The sequence below is a fragment of the Cebus imitator genome, unplaced genomic scaffold (assembly GCF_001604975.1).
Source record: "Cebus imitator isolate Cc_AM_T3 unplaced genomic scaffold, Cebus_imitator-1.0 Scaffold38, whole genome shotgun sequence".
Taxonomy (NCBI): domain Eukaryota; kingdom Metazoa; phylum Chordata; class Mammalia; order Primates; family Cebidae; genus Cebus; species Cebus imitator.
In genome coordinates, this window is record NW_016107353.1 from 108565 (window position 1) to 132673 (window position 24109).

Below are 24109 nucleotides of genomic sequence, written 5' to 3' on the forward strand. Positions count from 1 at the left end.
AAAAAAGAAAAAAATTATTTTTTAGAAAAAAGTACTTCATTGTTATAAGGCAGAATAAACTGATAAGTCTTGACAAAGATAATAATTAAGTCTATCTGTCTTAAAGATATCCCTTTTCCAGCTGTAGTCAATTTGACTTTTTATACTACAGGTGACATTTCTAAGTTGCCTGCCTGTGATGGCTGTGAAAGGTAGCAGTAACAGAGCATTACTTGGCAGTCAATTCTCATTGCCCATGTTTGAAATGCCAAGATGCATAATTGATGGGATCTGACCTTGTTGCTTTCAAGGATGTCTGTAACGATGAACCTCTTGATTTTCTTCCTTTTTCTTTTACAGGAGGATGAAACTGATGTCTCTGAAGAGGTCAAAGCAGCATGGGTAAGTGACAACCCAGTGAGGCATGTCTCTTGAGAGCACAGTCTTGCTCTTGTAAGTAATTTTAATAGAAGAAAGGGCAAGACTTATGAAGATTTTAGCTGAGAGGGAGATTGGAGATAGACGTTCCTCTAAAAGATTTGGCAGGCGTTAGTCTGTGGTACTGTTTTATCATGTGGTGTAACAATGCCCGTGTCCTTGAACCAGTTTCCTACATTTTTCTATGACTGCTGCCAATCTTTCACACTGTTATAGGATCCATCATTTTCTCTCTTGTGAGTATGTTATTGTATTATATGAAGTACTTTGAAATATTTGAATGAAAAGTGAAGAGTGATACCAGTTCCTTTTTGGATCTACACTAATAGAGAAGAACATAAATGTGGAGAATGTAAAACATTAGACAGTCCCAAAGTCATTTATATTTGACTTTGAAATAAGATTAAATGTCTGGCATCTTATATAACTCTGACCCTTTAAGGCCTGACATCCAATTTTTCCCTGCAGTGAAAGGCCTAAGTTCAGCTTTTCTGAAGATACTCCAGGCTCCTCTAAGCCACTCAGACACGATTGATGGTGTTCTTCTTTTCAGTACTGTTTTCCAAGAAGGAAGGAATTTGGTTTTGACTAAATTAATTGAAATACATGTGCTTTTCTATTGAAATTATGTAAAAAGATGAACTTTTTTTATCCTACAACGTATTATAAGTATGTTCTCAGAGTATATTTAATAACCTGTACTGAAAATTAACAACTAATTTTTAGCAGAGAAGATATAAATATTATAATGTCATTGACTTGCCTATATTTTAGTCTAGATCCAAAACAGACAATAGCAGGCTTCCAAAAAGCAGGGTCTTTAATGACTAATGGTGACATAGGTAAGAATTGGCTGCCCTTGGTTGAAGCTGGGGCTACTTCATAAAGACAAGCTGTGTGGTGTAGAAATAGTATATACGTTCCTTGGAGCAAGAGTGTGTGCATGTGTGTATGTGTATAAATTACAGCAACTCTTAGTTTCTTCAAGGGGCTTGGAAGGGCTTTTGGAGATAAGAAGAGTGAATACAGGAATGTTCCTTTGGGGAATTATAACTCAGAGAATACATAACTCAGGAAATATAACTCAGAGGATCTGAGTTATAGTTTATAGAGCACTGAAATGGAACATTATCCGTACAGAATTATATAGGACATTTAAATCCGGGGAATTGCAGGAAAGAAGGATTTGTTGTCATAAGAATGACAATTTTGCCAATGAAAATTCTATTCTCTACTTTTCTAAACTTCTTGGCACTGGAAAATCCTAGCCTAGAGGGTACTAAGTAAGGAAAATTAAGATGATCTTGATGTAGTACTTCCTAGAGAATTTTAATTTAGGACTGTTGACTTAAAATTATGAAGAAAAGCAGAGACTGTTGCAGTTTCATGTGAAAGACATTGTCAGACAAAAAAAATACTCATCCAATTGCATAAGGCATCTATTAGTGTTTACCATGTATCAAGAAAACAATGTGAATCAAAAAGAAAAAACAGCTCATTATCTCTGGACTGATAACTTTGAATTTATGCAGGTAAGCTGGGGTTGCTATAAGAAGTATATTCCACGTGCCAATCTCCAGCCTCGCCAATCAATGGTGCAGAAAGAAAGGCTGATAATGAATCAGCATAGGGTGAGGCATCCTTTTTGTAAAAGTCTTATATTTACTTGTTCCATTTATTTCAGTGAAATTCTTAACTGTTTTTCTCCCTTGAGCGCTCTTTCCTAATGCTAGCAGGCATGATGCCATTATCCATATGGGCTTACAGAGCAACATGCCTTGTCATGGACCAATGTAAATTGCTGCACTTCTACTTCAAGACAATCTGGTAGTATCTTATGACCATCTTTCTACCCTGTTTCCATTTTCATCCATCAGGCAGTAAAGTTGACTCAGCTCTGCAACAACAAATGAGCCGTCAAAGAAGGGGGCATTCTATTGAAATGGTACTGTTAGCTAATCAGCATGGAGAAGCCAGGGCAGTTCTTTCCTTTCTTGGTTTTTAATTCAATAAAACTATATCTGCTATTGAGGTCATGTTGGCTTCCTTCTCTTCCCTAGCCCACTTCTTAAGGGTGATAGTATCTATTATTTTTAAAATTGTCTCTTCCCAAGACCTTAATATCTTGTTTAACTGAAATATAGTTTACAATTAATGCATAGATTTAAAATATACTGTTTGCTGAGTTTTGACACTTGTATGTACCAGTATAACTACTACCCAAATCAAGATATAGTACTTTTCCATCACCTTAAAATGTTTCATCATTAACGCTCAAGAATAAGCAATACTAATTCATGGTGATAGAAATCAGAAGAGTGCTTGCTTCTCAGGACAGGGAATTGAATGGAACAGATAGAAATCATCCAGCAATAATATTTAACTTTTTTTTTTTGAGACAGGGTCTTGCTCTGTTGCCCAGCCTGGAGTGCAGTGGTGCAGTCATTGTTCACTGCGTAAACCTCCTAAGCTCAAGTGATCCTCCTACCTCAACATCCCAAGTAGCTGGGACTACAGGCGCAAGCCACCATGCCCAGCTAATTTTTGGAGTTTTTCTAGAGATGGGGTTTCACCATGTTGCCCAGGCTGGTCTCAAACTACTGGGCTCAAACAATCCTCTTGCCTTAGCCTCCCAAAATGTTGGGATTATAGGCGTGAACCACAGTGCTCAGCCAATAATATTTAATTTTAATAGTAGAAAGGAAACTTCAATGGTTATTTTATCTTATGACTCTAGTCAGGGTTAGAGCTAAATGATTCAAAATATCTATGGGTTTTTCCCCCCTCTTCTTAAAGATTTCAAAAGAAGATTGATACCTCACTTATATAACAGTAACAACAGTGTGGTTTAGAAGACCTTTCTATTGAATAACATAAATCTCTGTTGATGTCATTGAAGTTCTTTTCCTTTTTTATATACCAAGAAAAATGTAACCAACATTTATATACAGATAAGATTTATGGCCAGGAATGGCCATAATGTTTGCTATCAAGAGAATATTTGATCAGGGAAATGCAAATCAAAACCACAATGAAATAGATCATTTCATCTGTTAGAATGGCTATTGTTAAAAAGACAAAAAATAGCAAAAGCTGATGAGGATGTAGAGAAAAAGAAACTCAATACACTGTTGGTGGGAATATAAATAAGTGTAGCCATTGTGGAAAACAGTATGGAGGCTCCTCAAAAACTAAAAGTAGAACTACCATATGATTCAGCAGTTCCACTACTGGGTATTTAGCCAGAGGAAAGGAAAACCGCTCCTGGTGGTCTAGTGGTTAGGATTCAGTGCGCTCGCGCTCGCTTGTGCGCTCTCTCTCTCGCTCTCTCTCTCTCTCTCTCTGTCTGTCTTTCAAAGAGATATCTGCACCCCTATGTTTATTGCAGCACTATTCACAATATTCAGGATATGGAATCATCCTAAGTTGATTGAATAAACAGATGAATAGATAAATTAAATGTGGTAATATGTACATGGTGGAATACTATTTAGCATTAAAAAGAATGAAATTATGTCATTTACAGCAATATGAATGCTCCTGGAAGCCATTATGTTAGGTGAAATAAGTCATTCACAGAAAAATAAATACTATATGTTCTCACTCATATGTAGGATCTTAAAAAGTTGAGCTCATAGAAGTAGAGGTAGAATTGTGGTTACTGGAGTCTGGAAAAGGGGGATAGTGAGAGTTTGGTTAACAGATATAAAATTACAGGTAGGAGGGTTAAGTTCTAGTGTTCCGTAGCACTGAAGGGTGAATATAGTTAATGATGATTTGCTGTATATTTTCATATAGCTAGAAGAGAGGATTTTGAATGTTCCCAACACAAAGAAATTATTTTTGGTGATAGATATGCCGATTACCTTGATTTGATCATTACATATTGCATATATGTATTGAAATATCACTTTGTACCACATAAATATGTAGTACTATAATGTGTCAACTTAAAATTTTTAAAAAGAGAGTGATAGACTAGTCATGCATTGCTATGCTGAGGACAGCAAGAAACATGCTTAGAAGGCTGGGCACCCTGCTTAAGCCCAACATAGTGCATGGTTTTATTACTAACCCATCCCCATTGGTAAATCCATGAACCAGTGAAACTAACAATGAATATATAAAATTGACATCTTAGCACCTCCTTGACAGGTGTGTTTAAAAATAATTCTTTTTTATTTATCCACATTAGGTATAGGACAGATAGTCTCTGAGAATCTTAATAGATCTTTTGTCTTTCTAAATGAAAAAGAAACTTAATCTGCATCTTAATTTGAGGAATAGGATTATTCTAATTCTATCTGAAAATGCTTTTTTGTTCAGGAGTGTGTTTGCTGTTTTCTTTACTATAGTAGTAATCACATAGAATGTTTGCCCTGGAGGGAACAAGCATAGGTACATCACAGAAGGTAATGACCATTTGGATTACTTCCATCTTTTTTTACCTGCATCTTTGGCCTGCATTCCATTTTCTTTACATTGAGTTTTATCTATCGCTTTCTTAGTATTTTCCCTGTTTTCTCTGGAGCTGTTTTCCAAGCCAATCCTGTTGTATAATTGAATTTATCACTAGAGGGCACAAGTGTTCAACAGAAAAGATGTTGGTGAACAGGCAGAATGGTGCCCTAAAGAAGCTGAGCAGAAGACAAATTGCTTTTGTTTTAAAGGAATTATTGAAGGACTCAGTTCGATGTAGCAAAGATATTTGCCTCCCAGCTTCTGCTATCATAGAATTGGAAGATAATCTAGAGATGTCTTGGGTTAGGAACCTCATTTTACATTTAAGAAAACTGAGGCCCAGAGAAATTAAGAATTTGGGAATATGACATCTCTGCTAGGTGAGCAACCTGTACCTTTTTTCAGGGAACCTCCTTGTTTGACTGTAGTGAAGCAAATCTGAAATTAGGACTTTCTATTTCTATTTCTATGCAAGGTTTTCTATTCCCTATTCATCCATTTGGTTTTTTTACTCAGCAGGCTACATATTTGAATTGACTTGCTAGTAGCATCTCACCTCCTTGAGTGAAGGAACATCTTCTTGAAGGACAACTTAAAAACCTACTCAGAGCATCAAGATTCACTGGGTAGAGCATCAGCATTCTTCTGCTGTCCTTGATATAGGTGGGTAGTTATGTATGTCAGGAAGTAAGACTTCATACTTTTATTTTCTCCTAGAATCTCTGTTGCTTTTAGATAAATCAGGTGGTACTCAATCTGAACAAAATCACTGAAACCTTACCCTCAAAGTTAGCAATGTAGCTGTCCCCATCCAGAATGCAATCAGTAGGTCTGGATTACTAGTCATCCCTCAAAACTCATTGGTTAAGGAGATAGTATTTAAAAATTATTAAATCATAGATATCAAGGTTCCTGCCTTAGATAACTAGGGGTATGCTAGTGGAGAGATCTGTTGGTAAAGGTGTTCTAAAAGAGGTAAGCAATTAAATGCAAGGTTTTCAAACTAAATAAAAGAACACAATTAGAATTTGCTAGCAGAACTGAGTTTTGAACTTTAACAGAAAATAAATGCCCTAGAAATGTACCAAAGCCACTAAATGCATTTTTCATTTTATCCTGCCTTTGGTTCTTTTTTTTTTTTAAGACAGAGTTTCACTCTGTCACCCAGGCTGGAGTGCAGTGGCACGGTCTCGGCCCACTGCAGCCTCCACCTGCTGGGTTCAAGCGATTCTTCTCCTGCTTCAGCCTCCTGAGAAGCTGGGACTACAGGCACATGCCACCACGCCCAGCTAATTTTTGTATTTTTAGTGGAGACAGGGTTTCACCATGTTGGCCAGGATGGTCTCCATCTCCTGACCTGGTGTTCTTTCCGCCCACCTCGACCTTCCAAAGTGCTGGGATTACAGGTGTGAGCCACTGCACCCGGCCTGCCTTTGCTTTTATAAGCATCTTCTCATTTATTTATTCAGTAAGTGCTCCTAAGTGCCTATTATGATCAAGTACTTGTCTAGATTCTGGGGATGCAACAGTGAACACAAAGCCCTGCTTTTATGGAATTTACATTCTAGTTGGGGAGACTGATGATAAATATGTAAAGTAAATAGGGCCAGGCACAGTGGCTCACCCCTGTAATCCCAGCACTTTGAGAGGCCGAGGCAGGTGGATCATGAGGTCAGGAGTACCAGACCAGCCTGACCAATATGGTAAAACCCCATCTCTACTAACAAAAATACAAAAATTAGTTGGGCGTGGTGGTGCACACCTGTAATCCCAGTTACCCAGGAGGCAGAGTTTACAGTGAGCCAAGATTGTGCCACTGCATTCCACCCTGGGCAACAGAGCGAGACTCCATCTCAAAAAAGAAAAAAAGGTAAATATTATGTTAAAAGGTGATACATGCTATGGAAAAACCATATAGAGTAGGCTAAGGAGGAATTAGAAGTGCCAACATGGAAGGAAGTTGACATCGTAAGTAGGGAGGTCAGGATAAGCCTTACTGAGAAAATATGATTTAAGCGTAGACTTAAAAGAAGCAAGGTGGAAACCATGTGGACAATGGGGGTAGAGTGTTATGGGCAGAGGGAACAGCAGTTGCATGCCTAAGACAGGTGTCTGGCATGCTTGTGGACAGGTTAAAATAAATCAGTGTGGCTTAAGTGGAATGTGCAAGAAGGCCAAATGACATAAACTGATAAGTTATTATAAGAACTTTGGCTTTTGTAGCTTTGAGCAGAAGAGTGACATGATTATACTTATATTTTAAAGGGTCACTGCCTATTGTTTTGGAGAATGTACTCTGAGAGGACATTAGTGGAAGCAGGGACATCTGTTAGGAGGCCATTATAATACAGCAATCCAGGGGAAAACTGATGGTGGTTTGTACCAGGATAATAGCAGGCAATAAAGATGCTGAGAAGTTGTCATATTCAGAATATATTTTGAAGTTAGAACCAGTGAGATTTGCTATTTTCTTGGATAAAACAGAGGGTAAAGGTTGATACTAAGACTTTTTAGCTAACGCACCTGAAAACATGGAATTTTATTAACTGAGATGGAGAACACTACAGGAAGAATGGATTTGGTAGGGGAAAAGTAGGCACTTGGTATGATTTTAGAATTATTAATCTAATAGATCTGATTGACATATTTCTACATGGAAATGTCAAGAGGATAGTTAGTTGCAGAAATCTGGAACTCAGGTTTAAGGGCCAGGCTGGAACTAAACCTTGGATATCAGTAAACCTATAGATGAGATTGAATGTGAGCAAGAGAATGAATGTAGACACAGAAGAAGCCCAAAGACAGAGCCCTGGAGCACTCTGAAATTCAAAGTGAGGAGAAGGGAAGAATTAGCAAAGGAAACTGAGCAATCCTAGTACTTGACCCTGAGAATATGGATGCAGTTTCCCCCTTTTTTCAAAACGAAATCAAACAAAACACATGGAACAATAGGCAGGTTTATTATTGTTCTTATTTTACCTTTTTTAAAAAATTTAAATAGGGCTATTTCCCATGAAATCTGCTCAGTCTGTTTATAAATGCGCCATGCAATGGTGTAGGACAGTTGGACATTCCAGAGCATCTTCTGGCATCTTTTGAAATAGAAATTGCTTCCTTTTTGCAACCTTGTCTAGAGGCCTTTGAAGTCCAGTGAGGTCAGAATATTCTTCTTACTACATCAGAGGGATTCTGTTGATTACCATGTCTACAGCTGATCTGTTAACTTCTCTCTTAATCCCCTTTGCCAAATTTTTCTCAGTTTTATTACATCTTTGAACAACTGTCACTTCAATTTCCATTAAGACTCTTGGGGCTATGCGCGGTGACTCACACCTATAATCCCAGCGCTTTGGGAGGTCAAGATGGACGTATCACTTGAGGTTAGGAGTTCAAGACCAGTCTGGCCAACATAGTGAAACCCCGTCTCTTCTAAAAGTACAAAAATTACCTGAGTGTGGTGGTGCCCACCTGTAATCCCAGCTACTCGGGAGGCTGAGGCATGAGAATTACTGGAACCCAGGAGGTGGAGGTTGCAGTGAGCCAACATCGCACCACTGCATTCCAGCCTGGGCAACAGAGTGAGACCCCGTCCCCCCATAAAAAGAAGACTCTTGGAAAAAACTTTTATTAGAAATAAAACACCTAACACCTAGAAGGTGTTACTGTATATTAAAATTTGATTTATTAATAGCTCTCTGGTGGTTAGAATGACAGTTACAGACAAAATTTAAAGCTAAAAAAATACTTTTAAAGGCCCCCTAGTTAACACTTTCATTTTAAAGTTAACAGCTGAGGCCCAGGAGATTAAGTACCTTGCCAGTATCACATAGTTGTAGTCCTAGTTGCACAGCTGTTGCACTATCTTCAAAATTTGTATCTTTATACCTGTTACATATCTTATACCACCTACTGTTATGACAAGTAATATAGCATAATAGTTAAGAGTACAGACCCAGGAGCTAGACTCCCTGCATTTAACCCCAGCTTCACCATTTAACTACTTTGGATAGTTTAATCTTTCTATGCCTCAGTTTCCTCATCTATAAAGTCTGGATAATAATAGTCTACCTCTTAGAGTTGTGAAATGAAAATGAGCTAATACATTTAAATAGAGATGATTACGATCCATGTAAATTATTTTCCAAATCTGTAAGTTCCTACATCTGGATGAGAGTAAGGCTTTCAGAATACTTTTATTGGTCTTAGAATCATATGATTTTGAACTTATTTATTAATTTATCCTTAAAGAATGGATTATTTGGAGAGCCAGAGAAGTAGCCCCAAGTCTATAACTCTAACATGTGTTCTGACACACAACTGAAGAATTTTGAGGAATAAGTTTTAAAGGAGATTGTTGAAGTAGGAGAAAAGAATTGAGTAGAAAGGAAAGGAACAAGGACTAAATGTTTCAGATTGTGTTTGGAACTTGTTGAGCACCTGTCAAGTCCGTGCAGCTTCTCTGTCAAGTAAGTAGGCTTTAATTTTTATCCCTAAATAACCCATCTCATTTATGCTGCTTTGCTAGTGCTTCCAATAATCCTAGTTTCAGAGGTCTTTACTATTTTTTTCCACCTTCTTTCTTTGAGTAAATAGCAGGCTTTTTTCTCCAAATTTTCACAACATTGCTTCTGGCTATTTGCTGGATCCTTTCTCTTGAGCAGAATTTTTTAATCTTGTTACTTAATCTTGCGAAGCCCCTTTATCTGCTGGAGGGTGTCCAGCAACTTTCTGTCCACTCTCCACCACCAGACAGTATTTTTGCCATTCTCCTTTTAGGTAAAATCCTGAGTCTGTTTTGTTTTGCTCTGTCTCTGGTGCCTGATTGCCTAATATGGTAAGGTATTTCCCAGACAAGATTGCACTGTGGAGATAGAACAACAGTTTGACTAAGTTTAAAGACACGGAAGATGAGCTATCTAATAGTTATTTATGTAGTAAAGTAATATTTTTTGTAGTATATTACATAACCGAAATCTATTTTTTAAACATGACTCTGTTGCTTTTAACAGACTTAAAGAGATAATAAAACGTAGATTTTTCTCCTCTCAACTGCTTTAGACAGATTTTTTTTACGAAAAGGAAAATATGGCTTGTCCCCAGAATGAGAGTGTTTTGAGAAGTCTGAGAAATTTGATGGCTTGATAATGTTCATAAGGACATAAAAGTAAGGATAAATGTAATAAGCAATGGCTATTATAAACAGTCCTGTGGTAGCCAGCCTCTGGGAACTGGCAGGCATTCCACATGTAGAAAAGCAAGCTGTCCTGGATTTCTGCAATTGATGACAATGGGCAGTCCCAGGGAAAAGGAGATTGAGAAATGGCAGCCAACCAAAACTGTATGTGGGAAGCTGCCTGTTATCCAGCATGCACTGAAGAATCTTCTCTAATGGTTGACTCCACATTGGCCTCAAAGGATCTTTCCTCTCACTGTACATTTGCTCTTGCTTTGCAACTATAGTTTCTTAAAATACTGCAGATGCTGTGATTTTCTATATATGGGTTGTGCCTTGCTGTAGCCCAAGCTGTATAAACCATCTTAAGAACAAAGTTTCTTTTGGCATCTTCCTTTTATGGACTTTATTAATTTTAGATCGTGCTGTTGCCCAGGAAATCTCAGTAATCAAAGCTCACATGTATTCCTTTGAGACCCTGTAATTTTTGGACCTAGTGTCTCATTACATCAGTGAATTCTACTTTAATCATAAATCTTTTTTAAGGTAGAATAAATTGATCTTTGAGGTATCTGTTTGGACTTCTCTCAAACCTCTCATCCAAAGATGTGAAAGGTTTATCCAACTACTAAGGGTGGTATAGTTAACTTCTTGACCTTTTCTTTTTCCAATTTCTTCTTCTGCCTCCAACTGCTTTCAAGATATTACTTTGTGTTAGTGACTTGTGACCTTATGTCTTTTTATTAGAGGAACACAGATGAACTTAAAACTCTGCTGGAGCTTTTAAAAAAAATGATTATAAAACTTAGTAAATTTCGTTAAAGAAAATTCATGAAGTATAGAAAAATATAAAGCAGTGGCTCTCAAAAGCAGCAGGAGGATTGCTAGAGGAGATTGTAAAAATTCATAGGGATACTTTCAGGGAAAACAGTGATGGGGTGTGTTCTACATGCATTAAATGGAAAGGGCCAGAGATACTAAATTCCCCACTTCAAACAAGTATCCTGAAGCTTGCTTGACTTTTGACTGTCTCCCTTGATAGTCATAGATGAAAACCTATCAATTATCTAATTCTAAAACCAAACTTGATTTTATGTATGAGCTCAATTTTGAGGGGGGGAGGAAGACAGTTCTAAAAATTCAGCCTTCATGTAAATGAGGAGAAACTGTACTTAGTTTTATTTATCCCTGACAGCAGTGCCACTTATATAATGAGTACATCATGCTACACATTCTGTAGATCTTCATTTAACCTCTGCCTTCATGATGATTCTGTGATGTATCCAAAATCTCTGACTGCATCTTTATCTCTTCTGGTTTACTGGCCCAAGCATTAACACATTAAAATATATATTATAAAGAACATTGCTTTTATTCTTCATATTAATGATGTTTTAAAATAAATATTATTTTTTAATGATTTTAGCTAAGTTTTATATCAGTGATTTTTATTTCAGGATAGTAAGGGGGTGTTAAAAATATTTGTTACGGAAAGGGATTGTTTCAGCTATAAAGGCTAAGGAAAAATTGTCCATATCCATCCAGAATCATACTTTTCAGAAGAAACTACTAACATTTTAGTGAATTTCCTGCTGGTATTTTTCCAAAGTTTTTCTTTTTAAAAAACATATTCAAAACCAACTAATTACATTCTTTAGAAAAGGATCATTGTCAGCTGGAACATTCCTGGGACCCCATCATTACTATGATGACAATTTTATAAGGTTGTCTTCAAAGCACTTGGGTTCAACTCTTATCAAAGTAGTTCTGTGATGGCTTTGATCATAGAGAGCCTCCAGGAATAATTGTTTCTCTTTCAGTTGGAGTCTAAGGGTTACCTTGGTTACAGAAGTATTCATTTCTCCTGTTGATAACATGGCTGGGACAGCCTTAACCATGGCTTAGGCTTAGAAAATGTTAGATTTCTAGCCCCATGATTGAGGTAGAAAGCTTAATGTGGGATTTGAAGTCCTTTTTCAGCGAATAGAGTGTTTATAGGTTTGCCCCAGCAGGAACGTTGAACTTAAGGCACTAACAGACGTTACCTATAAAAGGGTTATTTGGGTAGAATCTCAAAGCTAAGATAGTTGGCCTACCTATCCCAAGCTGTAAAGCTTCCTGAATAAAGCTTGTAAAAATGTAAAGATGAATGGTTACAACCTCCCAGTTTTGATTTTTCTCCATACTGTCTCAGTCTTCAGTCAAGCAAGTTCAAGAATCAGATAGCAGCCATTTAGTGACATGAATATCTTCAGAGACAAACCATAGTTTTGTAACCTAATATGATCCTTTAAGGTACATAAATGTTCACACAGATGTCCCTTAATAGAATATGCACTTAAAAAATTTTTTTTGACTTTTTAATACTTTAAATTTTTAAAAATGTTTTGTTACAACCTGAACTCTTACACCTTAAACTCTGTCAGTGTTATTGACTACTGGGAGGAAAGCAGGAAAGTTTTAAAAATCCATTGGCAAGTTAATACATAGCATAATACATAATACAAGTACTTATGGCCTTGGAGTTTGTAGCTTTTATCATATTTCTGAAAAATTTTTTCAGGTAACAGAAGCATTTTAAGAGGCAAACAACATGTTTTAATATTACATCATCAAATAAAACATTGTATATTTTAAGATGACATTTTACTTAGGAGTTGTGGGGCTGTCAAAAGTGATATGCTAAGTGGGTGAAACATGGGGCTGTGTATGATGACTGAATGCTGTATTTCTCATTTCTCCAAATGTCTGGTATAGCTACTGGCTGGCTGTTGTGACGAGTCAACACTGTCTTTCTGAGGCTGATAGGCAGAGCAGCCGTTTATACCTATTCTCCAGCAGTACATGTTGGGGGTGGGACAGTGACAGTGGCCTCACTTCATCTTTGGCACGTGATGCTCTAGGTCAGGGGGTCAGCAAACTTTTTATGAGAAGGGCCCAGTAGTAAATATTTTCTAGTTTGCTGGCCACGTAATCTGTTGGTAATCTGTTGCAACGACTCAACTCCACTGTTATAATGGGAAAGCAGCCATAGACAATATGTAAATAAATGGGAGTGACTATGTCCAGTAAAACTTTATTTACAAAAGCAGGCTGGTAGACTGATTTGGCCTGCAGGTCACGCTGCAGTTTGCTGGTCCCTGCTCTACGTTACTGATACAGAAAGTATTTGCTAATGTCAACATGACTCCAAATGTTAATTTTCTCTCATCCAAGCACTTCTCTGGTAACTCTGCATTGTGCCAGTTTGCCTGATTCTTTGCTATCAGCAACAGTTTGTGGGGGACGTCATCTGTTTGGAGGGATAAGTGTTGTTTGGGACAGCATTAATGAGTTTTGGTCATGCAGCAGGAAGCAAGCTGTAAAGCTTCCTGAATGAGAAAGTGAAGGAAAGAGGGGGAGTTGCTTCCATGTCATTTTAAATATAGTCTCTCTGTTGTTTCAGTTAATCACCTTTTGAGGAGAAATTCTGAAATGTTTCTCCCAGTGTGTTCCTATCTGTTTTTCTCATCTGATCCTATTCCTTCTTACTTCCCAAGGACGGGTCTTTGAGGTTAGCTAAGATTACAGTTGGGAATATAAATGAGTTAATACTTGAAATTCAGCTTTTGTAGACTATGACCATAAGTCAGTTTGCTTTGAAGGCTCACAGATTCTTGGAAGTGTGCCTGTCAGAAGATTGTTAATTGTTGTCATTCACTTTAATTGCTTGTCATTTGAATTTCTTAGTTAGGAGTAAATTATGAAGTTTACCAGTCTTTTTGCCTTGTCAACCCTTAGTCTACTGAATATGTGCAGGAAAAACATTTTGGGGATTTGTGGAAGGAGTGACAGAACTCTTCAAAGTGATGACCCTGTGCTTGCTTGAAATGAGAGTTAAGAGGAATGGATTTGGGGGAAGAGAAGCTGAAATCCTGATTTTCAACAGTTTTAAGGGAAAAAGTGATGAAAACTGACATTAATACGTCACAGTAAAGACTCATATAAAGTGTGGGAATTGAGCATGAGTTGGCATAATTAATTTTGTGCCAAATAAACTAAATCAGATCCTTTCTTGAGAATAAAGGTGTACTCCATATATGATACTATTATCTGAGAAGGCCTCTCTTAGGTCACTGGTGACCTCTAGTACTTTGGAATAAAACTAATGAAGTATTATTATTTGGGCAGTTTATAAATCATTTCTGGAGTGCTTGACTGAAAGCTAAGGGCATGTGTAGACACTGATATCCAGCAAGCTGAGCCATTTTCAGTGACAACGTAATGGGTACATCTTCTATATTAGTCTCCCTCAATCCTGTCAATAACAATCACTGGGGTTATTTGTTTACAATGTAGGTTTTTAGACCTCTCCCCTTGAGATTCTGGATAGGGAGGTGACATGGTGGTACAGGGTGGAAGTCCTGGAAATCTATATTGTAAAGGTCTTCCAAAGTGATTCTTAACAGGCAAGTCTGACAGATAGTGTTCTTAGAGGTATAATGTTTAATGATTGCTAACATCCTGGGTAGGTCAATCATTAAAGCGTAGGATTAACTGCAGCACACTAAAGGATCTTAGAGCCAACTTCTACTCCTTTCTGTCCTCCAGAAATACACATGTAACCCAGAGTATCAAATTCTCAAAGGCCCTCTAGGACGATCCGTCCCATTTGGGAAGTGTTTTGCTCTCATAGCAGCGTGTGTTTATTTAGTCAATCATATATTTATTGATGATCCACTATGTGTTAGGCACTATGCATTAGGGATGCAAAATGTACAAGGTAGAAAAAATTCCTGACCTCATAATACTCACATTTTAGTGGGGCAGAGGATAATTCTATTAGACATCCAAGTTGAAATGTCAAGTGTAGGCAATGGTCAAGTAGGAATTTGGACTTTATGGGAGATATTAAAGCTGGAGAAATACAGATGTGGAACTTACTGCATTAGTGATGGTATTTAGAGTCAGAAGACTGGGCAAGATCACCAATAAGCATAATTAAAACAGAAAAGAAGGCCCCTGACTAGGCTCTAGAATATTCCAGGGCTGGCCTTAGACAAGAGCAGGAATATTTTTTCCATGGTACATACACAGATTAACTTGGTGAATCTCTTATTGTGAAAGTGAGATCATGCTGATCGGACTTACTATGATATGTATACACATACCCCTTTATACCTAGAAAGCAATTACAGCTTAGGGTCCAGATGAAAGATAACGAGCTAAGTTTCTAATGGTAGGTATGGAGAGAATGCAACAATGTAAGAAATATGAAAACTCAGCAGGATTTGATGTTTTACTAGATGTGGGTGATAAAAGCATAAAGAACAGTCCCAAGGTATTTGGAAGGATGCATGGAATCAACTTTGGAGCCAGAAGACCTAGGTTCAAAGCTGGTTCCATTTCTTATTAGCTGTGTGGTCTTGGAAAAGTAATTTAACCTCTCTGAGCTCTGAAAGTTCTTTAAGCTGGAAAAATAAGATTATTATCCTTGTTTTGTAGGCTTAAGGAATAGCAGTAATAATGTATATAAAGTGTTTAGCACAGTGCCTACCTTTGGCAAATTTTTAAATAAATAAAGGCAGCTCATATGATAGTATTTCACCGGTCTCCCCATCTCCCATCTTTAAGCTTTCATACATGTTATTTCCATTCCCTAGAATTCTCTTTCTCTTACTTTACTGCCTCTTCCTCTCCCTACTCCACTTTTTAAAAATATATTCATATTTTAGATTAAGCCTTCCTTTGACTAGGTTTCCCCCAGAACTGTGAATTTATATTTAATATGTAGTGGTAATCATACTATATTGTATTTGCCAACTAACTGAACTCCTTGAAGGCAGAGTCTGTTTCTTGTCCTTTTTTCCTTTTTTTTTTTTGAAATGGAGTCTCACTCCGAAGCCCATGCTGGAGTGCAGTGGCATGATCTTGTGTCACTGCAACTTCCACCTCCCAGGTTCCAGCAATTCTACTGCTTCAACCTCCCAAGTAGCTGGGATTACAGGCACCTGCCACCACACCTGACTAAATTTTGTATTTTTAGTAGAGATGGGGTTTCACCATGTTGGCCAGGCTGATCTTGAACTCCTGAGCTCAGGTGATCCGCCTGTCTTGGCCTCCCAAAGTGCTAGGATTACAGGCCACTATGCCCAGCCTGTTGTCCAGGCTTGAATGCATGGCATGATCACAAATTGCTGCAGCCTCTACCTCCTAGGTTCAAGTGATCCTCCTACCTTAGCCTCCCAAGTAGCTGAGACTACAGGCATGTGCTACCCTTCCCTGATAATTCTTTTTAATTTTTCTAGAGATGAAGTCTCACTATGTTGCCTAGGCTGGTCTCAAACTCCTGGGCTCACTTTGTCCTCCCACCTTGACCTTCATAATGTTGGAATTACAGGTGTGCATCACCCCACCTGGCCTCCTAGTGTTCATATATCTGATTGACCTTTCCTGGATCAGATGAACTTCCCTGAACCAATTTCTATAGTCAGAAATTAGATGAGATTTAGCCAGAGAGGCAGTGAAGCCTGAACCCTGAACCCAAGTTGAATTCAACTTCCTGCTCTGCTACTTACTGTGTAACCTTGACCAAATTATATACTCCCTGTGTCTCAGTTTCTGCAACTTTAAAATGAGATAATTCATAGCACCTATCACATAGGTCATTTCTTTAAATGAGATAACATATATAAAGTGAACCGAACAGTGTCTGGCACATAGTAAATGATCAATAAATCTTAGCCACCGTGATTTTGATAATGATAACAGTAGTGGTGGTTATAGTGATGAAGAAGAAACAAGTAGCAGCTACCATTTGTTATAGGGGTAGGGCTAGGACAGGGTCATTTAAAGGGATTCTGTTATCAAAAGAAGAGAAAGAAAGGGTTGGAAACATAAATTATAGCTACCAATAGTCCTGTGTAATCACATCCCGTAGTTTGAGAACTGAAGAATATCTTGTAGGTTTGCCAGTAAGGAGATGTTGCTGACTTGTGAGAGCAGTTTGGTAGAGTACAGAGCGTGGAAGGATGTTGAATTCTCTTTGTGACTCATCTGCATGTAATGATTTTGATGGATTTTCTGGAATTTAATAGCCTTTTGTTAGTAGCCATTTGCTTTGAGGGCAGAGCTCCAAGATAGTTTGCCATTTAAAAAAAAAAAAATCCTCATGATGGCTGAAACAGGGTTCAAACAGATCTAATTGTCATATCATTTGGTACATTGTAGTACCTGATTTCACCTAAATTGCTTCCCCTAACAATCCTTAGTCCACATTTCTGCTTTCTCTCCTTGTTGGGAATAGATGGCAGATCAACATTCTTGCCTACTCCTGCAAGAGTACCTTGAAGGAATAAAAGGCAATTATACTTCTGCTGCAGAGGAGCATTTTCCACATGTTATGCTAACAGTTATGAAAAGAGCTAGTATTGGATTAGTTAGTGAGGTGTGCTTATCAGTCTTCATCAGGTTCTCATTACTGGTAATGTTGCCCAGACCTACATTTATTCTCTGACTGTGCTTCTGCCTTTTCTGTGTCTAGCTTACTTGTTTACAGAATGCTTTCAGAGAGAAACCATAATTCAGGGTTGACAAAGTTCCGCTAAGCCACCCCAAGATTATCTTGGCTAAAGAAGTTTTTACAGAGTACAGTTGTGGCAAACAGCTCTTAAGAGTTTCTGGGTTAATCTAGAATGACTTCCTAAAATAAAAGTTTTAGAAGAATTACTAAAGGAATCTTTTCCTCCCAGCTCTCCCCTCCCAAATTATAGCAGCACCCCAGACAAATATCACAAATAAAACAAAACTATATAACAGATAAATATGAAGAAAAAATCAGGAACTGAGAACTCTGGCTTCCAATTTCACCATTAATAAAAGCATATTGCAGTGTTCCAGACTTGCTCTGTGAATAAGCTGTCTCAGCTACGTATTTACGATAGTTCCTTAAAGTTCCTTCCAGAATTTACTTCCTAAAAATAATGGATCCACAACTGACCTTCCAGGAATAAATTAGATTTAGATATTGATTTTTAGAATGCTATTTCAAAATAGACAATTAATAAGCATAAGAAAAAGTGTGTAACCTTACTCATGTTGAAAGCTATACATTAAAATTGTAATCAAGTAAATTTTTTTTTTTGAGACGGAGTCTTGCTCTGTCACCCAGAATGGAGTGCCATAGTGTGATCTCAGCTCACTACAACCTCTGCCGCCTGGGCTCAAGAAATTCTTCCTGCCTCAGCCTCTCAAGAAGCTGGGATTACAGGTGCCCGCCACCATACCCTGCTAATTTTTGTATTTTTAGTAGAGACGGGGTTTCACCATATTGGCAAGGCCGATCCCAAACTCCTGACCTCAGGTGATCCACCTGCCTCAGTCTCCCAAAGTGCTGGGATTACAGGCATGAGCCACCACACCTGGCCAAGTAACATTTGTTTAAAAATCAATTATAATAGGCAAAGACTTTGAAAAGATAATGCCCAATTTAGCTAAGGATATAGTGAAATGGACCTTCCCATATTTTACTGTTGGGAATGCAAATTAGTCATTCTTTTCTGAGAAGCAAATGGCCAGATTGACAGAAGTCCCAATTTGACCCAGTATAGCCCTATAAAAATGTATCTCTGGGAAACAGTACTAAATATGGGAGGGAGGGGGATTTTATGCACAGAAATTGTTACCATAAGGTATGTTATATGTAGGCAGTTCTATAAACATTTATTCAACAAATCCTTGAGTGCCTAGTATGTGGAAGGCTATTAGGCACTATTGAACAAAACAGACTTAGCTCATTTAGCTATTTATAATAGCAGAAATATTGGAAACAGCCTAATGTCCAGTATTCTGGCAGCAGTTAAGTAAACTATGATTCATCCATCTAATGGAACACTATGAATCATAGTTTGCTTTACCATTTCCCACCAGCTAGCCATTTAGGGGAGTTTCCTTAAAATAGAGTAAAATATAAGGCAGCCATTTAAAAATGAGTTACGAAGATAGTATAATAACTTGGATAAATGCTTACAATAAAATATTACTAAATGAACTAGATACACAATTGTGTATGTTGTATGATTAGGGTGTAGCACATAAGGGTGTAGCAGATACTCAGGCCCAGGTAAAGAAACAGGGAGAAAGTGAGCAAAGTGTTAACAGTGGTTGTATTTCTGTGATGAGACTAAATGTGACTTTTTTTCTACTTTTCTTTATTTCCCAAATTTTCTTTAATGAGGCCTTGTTACTTGTGTAATTTTTTTCCCCCTTAAATGCTTTGGTAACACACAAAAAGTCTGCATGAAAGTGAAGACTGCTCAGTGGCTGTTTTGTGAACTGAGTGGGAATTTTGCCAGAGAACTTTTATCTCGCTCTTTGGACTGATTGCCTACTTCAGCTGTGGTGGAAGTGTGGAATGGTGGATAGAAACCTGCTGGACACCCACCATTAATATAGTCTGGCTATACATACATAGCAATGTCAATGCAATACACTGTACCTTACATATAGTAATGTAGATGATAAGATGCTTTTTGTTGTTTTGTTTTGTTTTTGTTTTTGTTTTTGTTTTTGTTTTTTTTAGAAAACAGTACGGCTTTAGTATGTTATCTGAAGACTTGGTATTATGGCTAACTGTGTGCCAGCTTTCCATCCTTCAGATCTATAAAATCTAAATCAGGTTTTGTTTTTTTTTTTTTTACTGCATTGTGAAATTAAACAATTCACGTAACTTTTTATTGTGGCCGATAGTCAAGGCTCCAGGAAGCTCTGAGATTTAATCTTGAGTTTTCCTTACCACTTCAACCCAATTTAATTTTTTTTTCTTTTTCTTTTGAAATAGGGTCTCATGCTGTCACCGGGGCTAGAGTGCAGTTGTGTGATCTTGGCTCACTGTAATCTCTACCTCCAGAGTTCAGGCGATTTTCATGCCTCCATCTCCTGAGTAGCTAGGATTATAGGTGTGCACCACTACACCTAGCTAGCTAATTTTTTTTTTAATTGTATTTTTAGTAAAGATGGGATTTTGCTATGTTGGCCAGGCAAGCTCCTGTCCTCAAGTGATCTGCCCACCTCTGCCTCCCAGAGAGCTGAGATTACAGGTGTGAACCACTGTGTCTGGCCTCAATCTAAAAAATTCTTTTTTTTTTTTTTTGAGATGGAGTTTCCCTCTTGTTACCCAGGCTGGAGTGCTTTGGCGTGATCTCAGCTCACTGCAATGTCCACCTCCCGGGTTCAAGCAATTCTCCTGCCTCAGCCTCCCGAGTAGCTGGGACTATAGGCGCACACCACCATGCCCAGCTAATTTTTGTATTTTTAGTAGAGACAGGGTTTCACCATGTTGACCAGGATGATCTCGATCTCTTGACCTCGTGATCCACCCGGCTTGGCCTCCCACAGTGCTGGGATTATAGGCTTGACTAAAAATTCTTGATCCATTCTTCCTTCCGTTTAGTGGAACTCCAGTTTTATCTTTTCCTTTCTCATTCTCTTCTGTACATATCTGTTCACATGAAATTTCTAATTGTATAGACTTTGTAGTGTGCAGAGTCAGATCTCTCATATCCTTTGATGCATGCTGCTTAGTTTTATCTTTATCTACACTTGTATCTGGTCAGTTTGATACTTTTTTTTTCTTTTTTGTTATTCTCAGCTATTAAAAACAGACATGTTTGTAAAAAAGAGCTCTTAACATTTGTTGTGTCTGGAGCTTGTGTGGAGGATTTTTGTTTTGGTCTAGGTTGGTTTGCTTTTTCTATTTAAAACTTAGATTGTATGTACACCCACACAGAAACTTCAGCTACCAGGCTGTTCCTTTGCAGAGTGATGATCAAACAAAACCATGCATCTAGTGATTCTCTCATTTGATTTGAAGACTGATTTCAGAAATGCATAGTTTTCTTCTTTTACCTTCTAGGTTATTACTGAGCAAACTGAAAAACGGAGGACAGCCTACTTATAAAGTGCCAAACTGTTAAGGTCCCAGAAAATTATTTCTGGAAGGTACATTAGAAGTTGTTCTAGCCCAACGCTTTTATTTTACAGATGGAAAACCTGGGGCCCAAAAGAGGGCCTGGCTTAGCCTAAGCTGTACAATGACATAGTGGTAGAAAATGAACTAGAACATTTCTGAGTTCCCAGTTCAGCATTCTTTCCACTAAGCTGATGGCTGTCTTCCAGGTGCAGGAGTGAAGGTTGGTGCTTATTACAGGACTCTGCTGGCTGCAGTGGCTCTTCCTGGTGCTGTGGAAAGTACCCTCTTCTTTGCTTAGTCTGATTCCATTTATGGGAAGCAGTGATGGAATTTGTACATAAGGTTTACAGTAAAGTCTGCTTCTGTCCCAAGTTTCTTAACTTTTTAAAAGTTATCTTCCTTACATTTCTCATTTCCTAGTACATCTCTTATTTATTTCAATGTAAACAAATTCCAAATAATGGAAATTTGTCTCTACTACAGCTTATTCGAGTTTGAAACTTCGGTATATATGTTAATATTTACAGACTAGTGAGGTCAGGAAAATTGAACTGCTGTTATTTCAAAAGTGAAAGCTACTCTGGGACTTCTAAATACTCCTGAATCTTATTACATAGTTATTCTTAAAAATAAGAAAGAAAAGTCTCTTTGGACCCATAATAGAAAAGCCACTGTGATGGTGGGGAGGGGGATGCTTTGAATGGATATGGGCAATTGGGACCAGGTTTTTGTTTTGTTTTGTTTTGTTTGTTTTTTGTGATGATCCTGTCTGTGCATGAACCCAGGACCCAAGAGCACACTGCAAATGGGAGCTGGGTTAGTCCAGCTCATCCCAGCAATGTCATAGCCAGGAATAAGCTGCTTGTTCCTGACCAGAAGTAAAGAAGAATTGGCAGACACAAACAAGCACAGGAAACCACTCAAGATAGAACTTGGACCCAAAATACTTTTCGGCTAAAAATTCAGAACTGGGGCCGGGCGCGGTGGCTCAAGCCTGTAATCCCAGCACTTTGGGAGGCCGAGGCGGGTGGATCACGAGGTCAAGAGATCGAGACCATCCTGGTCAACATGGTGAAACCCCGTCTCTACTAAAAAACTACAAAAAATTGGCCGAGTGCGGTGGCTCACACCTGTAATCCCAGCACTTTGGGAGGCTGAGGCAGGTGGATCACAAGGTCAAGAGATCGAGACCATCCTGGTCAACATGGTGAAACCCTGTCTCTACTAAAACTACAAAAAATTAGCTGGGCATGGTGGCGCGTGCCTGTAATCCCAGCTACTCAGGAGGCTGAGGCAGGAGAATTGCCTGAACCCAGGAGGCGGAGGTTGCGGTGAGCCGAGATCGTGCCATTGCACCCCAGCCTGGGTAACAAGAGCAAAACTCCGTATAAAAAAAAAAAAAAAAAAAAAAAAAATTCAGAACTGGGCTACCTAGGAGGAAAGAAAACCCAGAGCTACCAACTTAAGGCCTGGTTCAAGGTTGGCACATGATCAGATTTAAGCCGAAGCAACTTAAAACTGCCCTATAGATACACGTACCTACTTTTTTTAGTTATAAAAATTGAGCCCCCAAAACATTACAAAGAAGCCAATAAAATCTAAGATCATGAAAAAGCAGTCAAGAAAACCCAAGAAATGAAAGATTTTATACCTGAGAAAAAACAATCTGAAGAGAATTTAAAAGTAAGTTAAAATTCCCAATGTATGTACAGAAGAAATTAGATTTTACAGAATCAAGAACAGATAATGAAACAAGAAGAGAAAGCTGTAAGAAGGAAGCATTTAGACATCTTGAAGTGAAAAATATTGTATTGGAATGTAAAAATACAATAAGAACAGTTAGACTGTACATACTTTTTATAGCTTAAGAGAAAATTAGAGAATTAGGAAATAGATCTGAGAAAATCTTTCAGAATGCAGCTTAGAGAGAGTTGGAAGAAAATGAAAGAGAGAGATGGGCATGAAAAATGACCTGAGGAGCTCTAACATACATCTTCTAGGAGTTGCAAAGGAGAAAAAATAATGAATGAAAAAGTAGCAATAAGAACAACAATAATTGCAGCTAAGAAGTTTTTTAGAAATGAATCTGAATCTTCAAAATAGAAAATGCCTACCATGAGTAACATGGGATAAATAAATCCACAACTACATACATGATAATAAAATTGTAGGAAATTAATGATGAGGAGAAAATCTGAAATTCTGACTACAGATATAACAAAAAATTCTGAAGAATGGAATGGTAGTCAAATTGGCAGTAGGGCTGGCAACAGTAGACACCACAAAACGGACTAATGTCTTCAAAGTGCTGTAGAAAAATAACTGAGCTTACAATTTTATACAGTGGTTTATATACAAAGTTTGAGCAAAATAAAGACATCTTCAGATACACAGAGCTAAGTTTTCAACTCACAAACTCTTGATGATAAAAGAACTAAAGGATGTTCTTCAGCAAAGAGAAAAATGCATAAGGAAGTAGAATACAAAAGCAAAAAATGTTAAAATATGAGATAAAGCTAATATGCTTCTAAAGCTAAAACTGAATCTTAGCAATAACAATATGGTATTAAAGCTGTAAATGTATATTAAAGCCCTTGTTTTGAGAAGAGAAGATACAGATTCATTTTATGGACTTTTAAATAAAAAAATTAAGTATGTTAAATATAAGGGTATCTAGTACAGTAATAGAAATATAGAAATAGAAGGTGCAACTCCTCAATCAGTAGGGGAAAGAGAAAAGATAGGTAATTTTTAAAATACTTTCACTCCATTCAATAGAGGGCAGGAAAGAAGATAAAAAGAAGCAAAGGAAAAACATGGAAGTAGGAAATACAAAATAAAATATGTAAGTAATCATAATATAAATTAATCTATAAAGCCAGAGAGATACTCAGATTATCCTTCCATATGCTTTTTTCAAAATAACACTGAAAAAAAATAAAAATATAGGAAAATTTTTCTCTTGGTTACCACCAAGTGAAAGCTGGCAACAGGCCGGGCGCGGTGGCTCAAGCCTGTAATCCCAGCACTTTGGGAGGCCGAGGCGGGTGGATCACAAGGTCAAGAGATCGAGACCATCCTGGTCAACATGGTGAAACCCCGTCTCTACT

At 37.8% G+C, this 24109-nt stretch overlaps 1 protein-coding gene across 2 annotated transcripts in view; it reads left to right on the plus strand.

The window, feature by feature from the left end:
- The window catches only part of LOC108301984 (protein phosphatase 1 regulatory subunit 12B), a 165077-nt gene that overhangs the window by 96111 nt on the left and 44857 nt on the right, over positions 1-24109 (plus strand). For both annotated transcript variants that reach the window (XM_017525319.2, XM_017525320.2), the window contains one exon: positions 340-381. In XM_017525319.2, coding sequence (XP_017380808.1) covers positions 340-381 — 42 coding nt within the window. The remainder of the gene's footprint in view (positions 1-339; positions 382-24109) is intronic.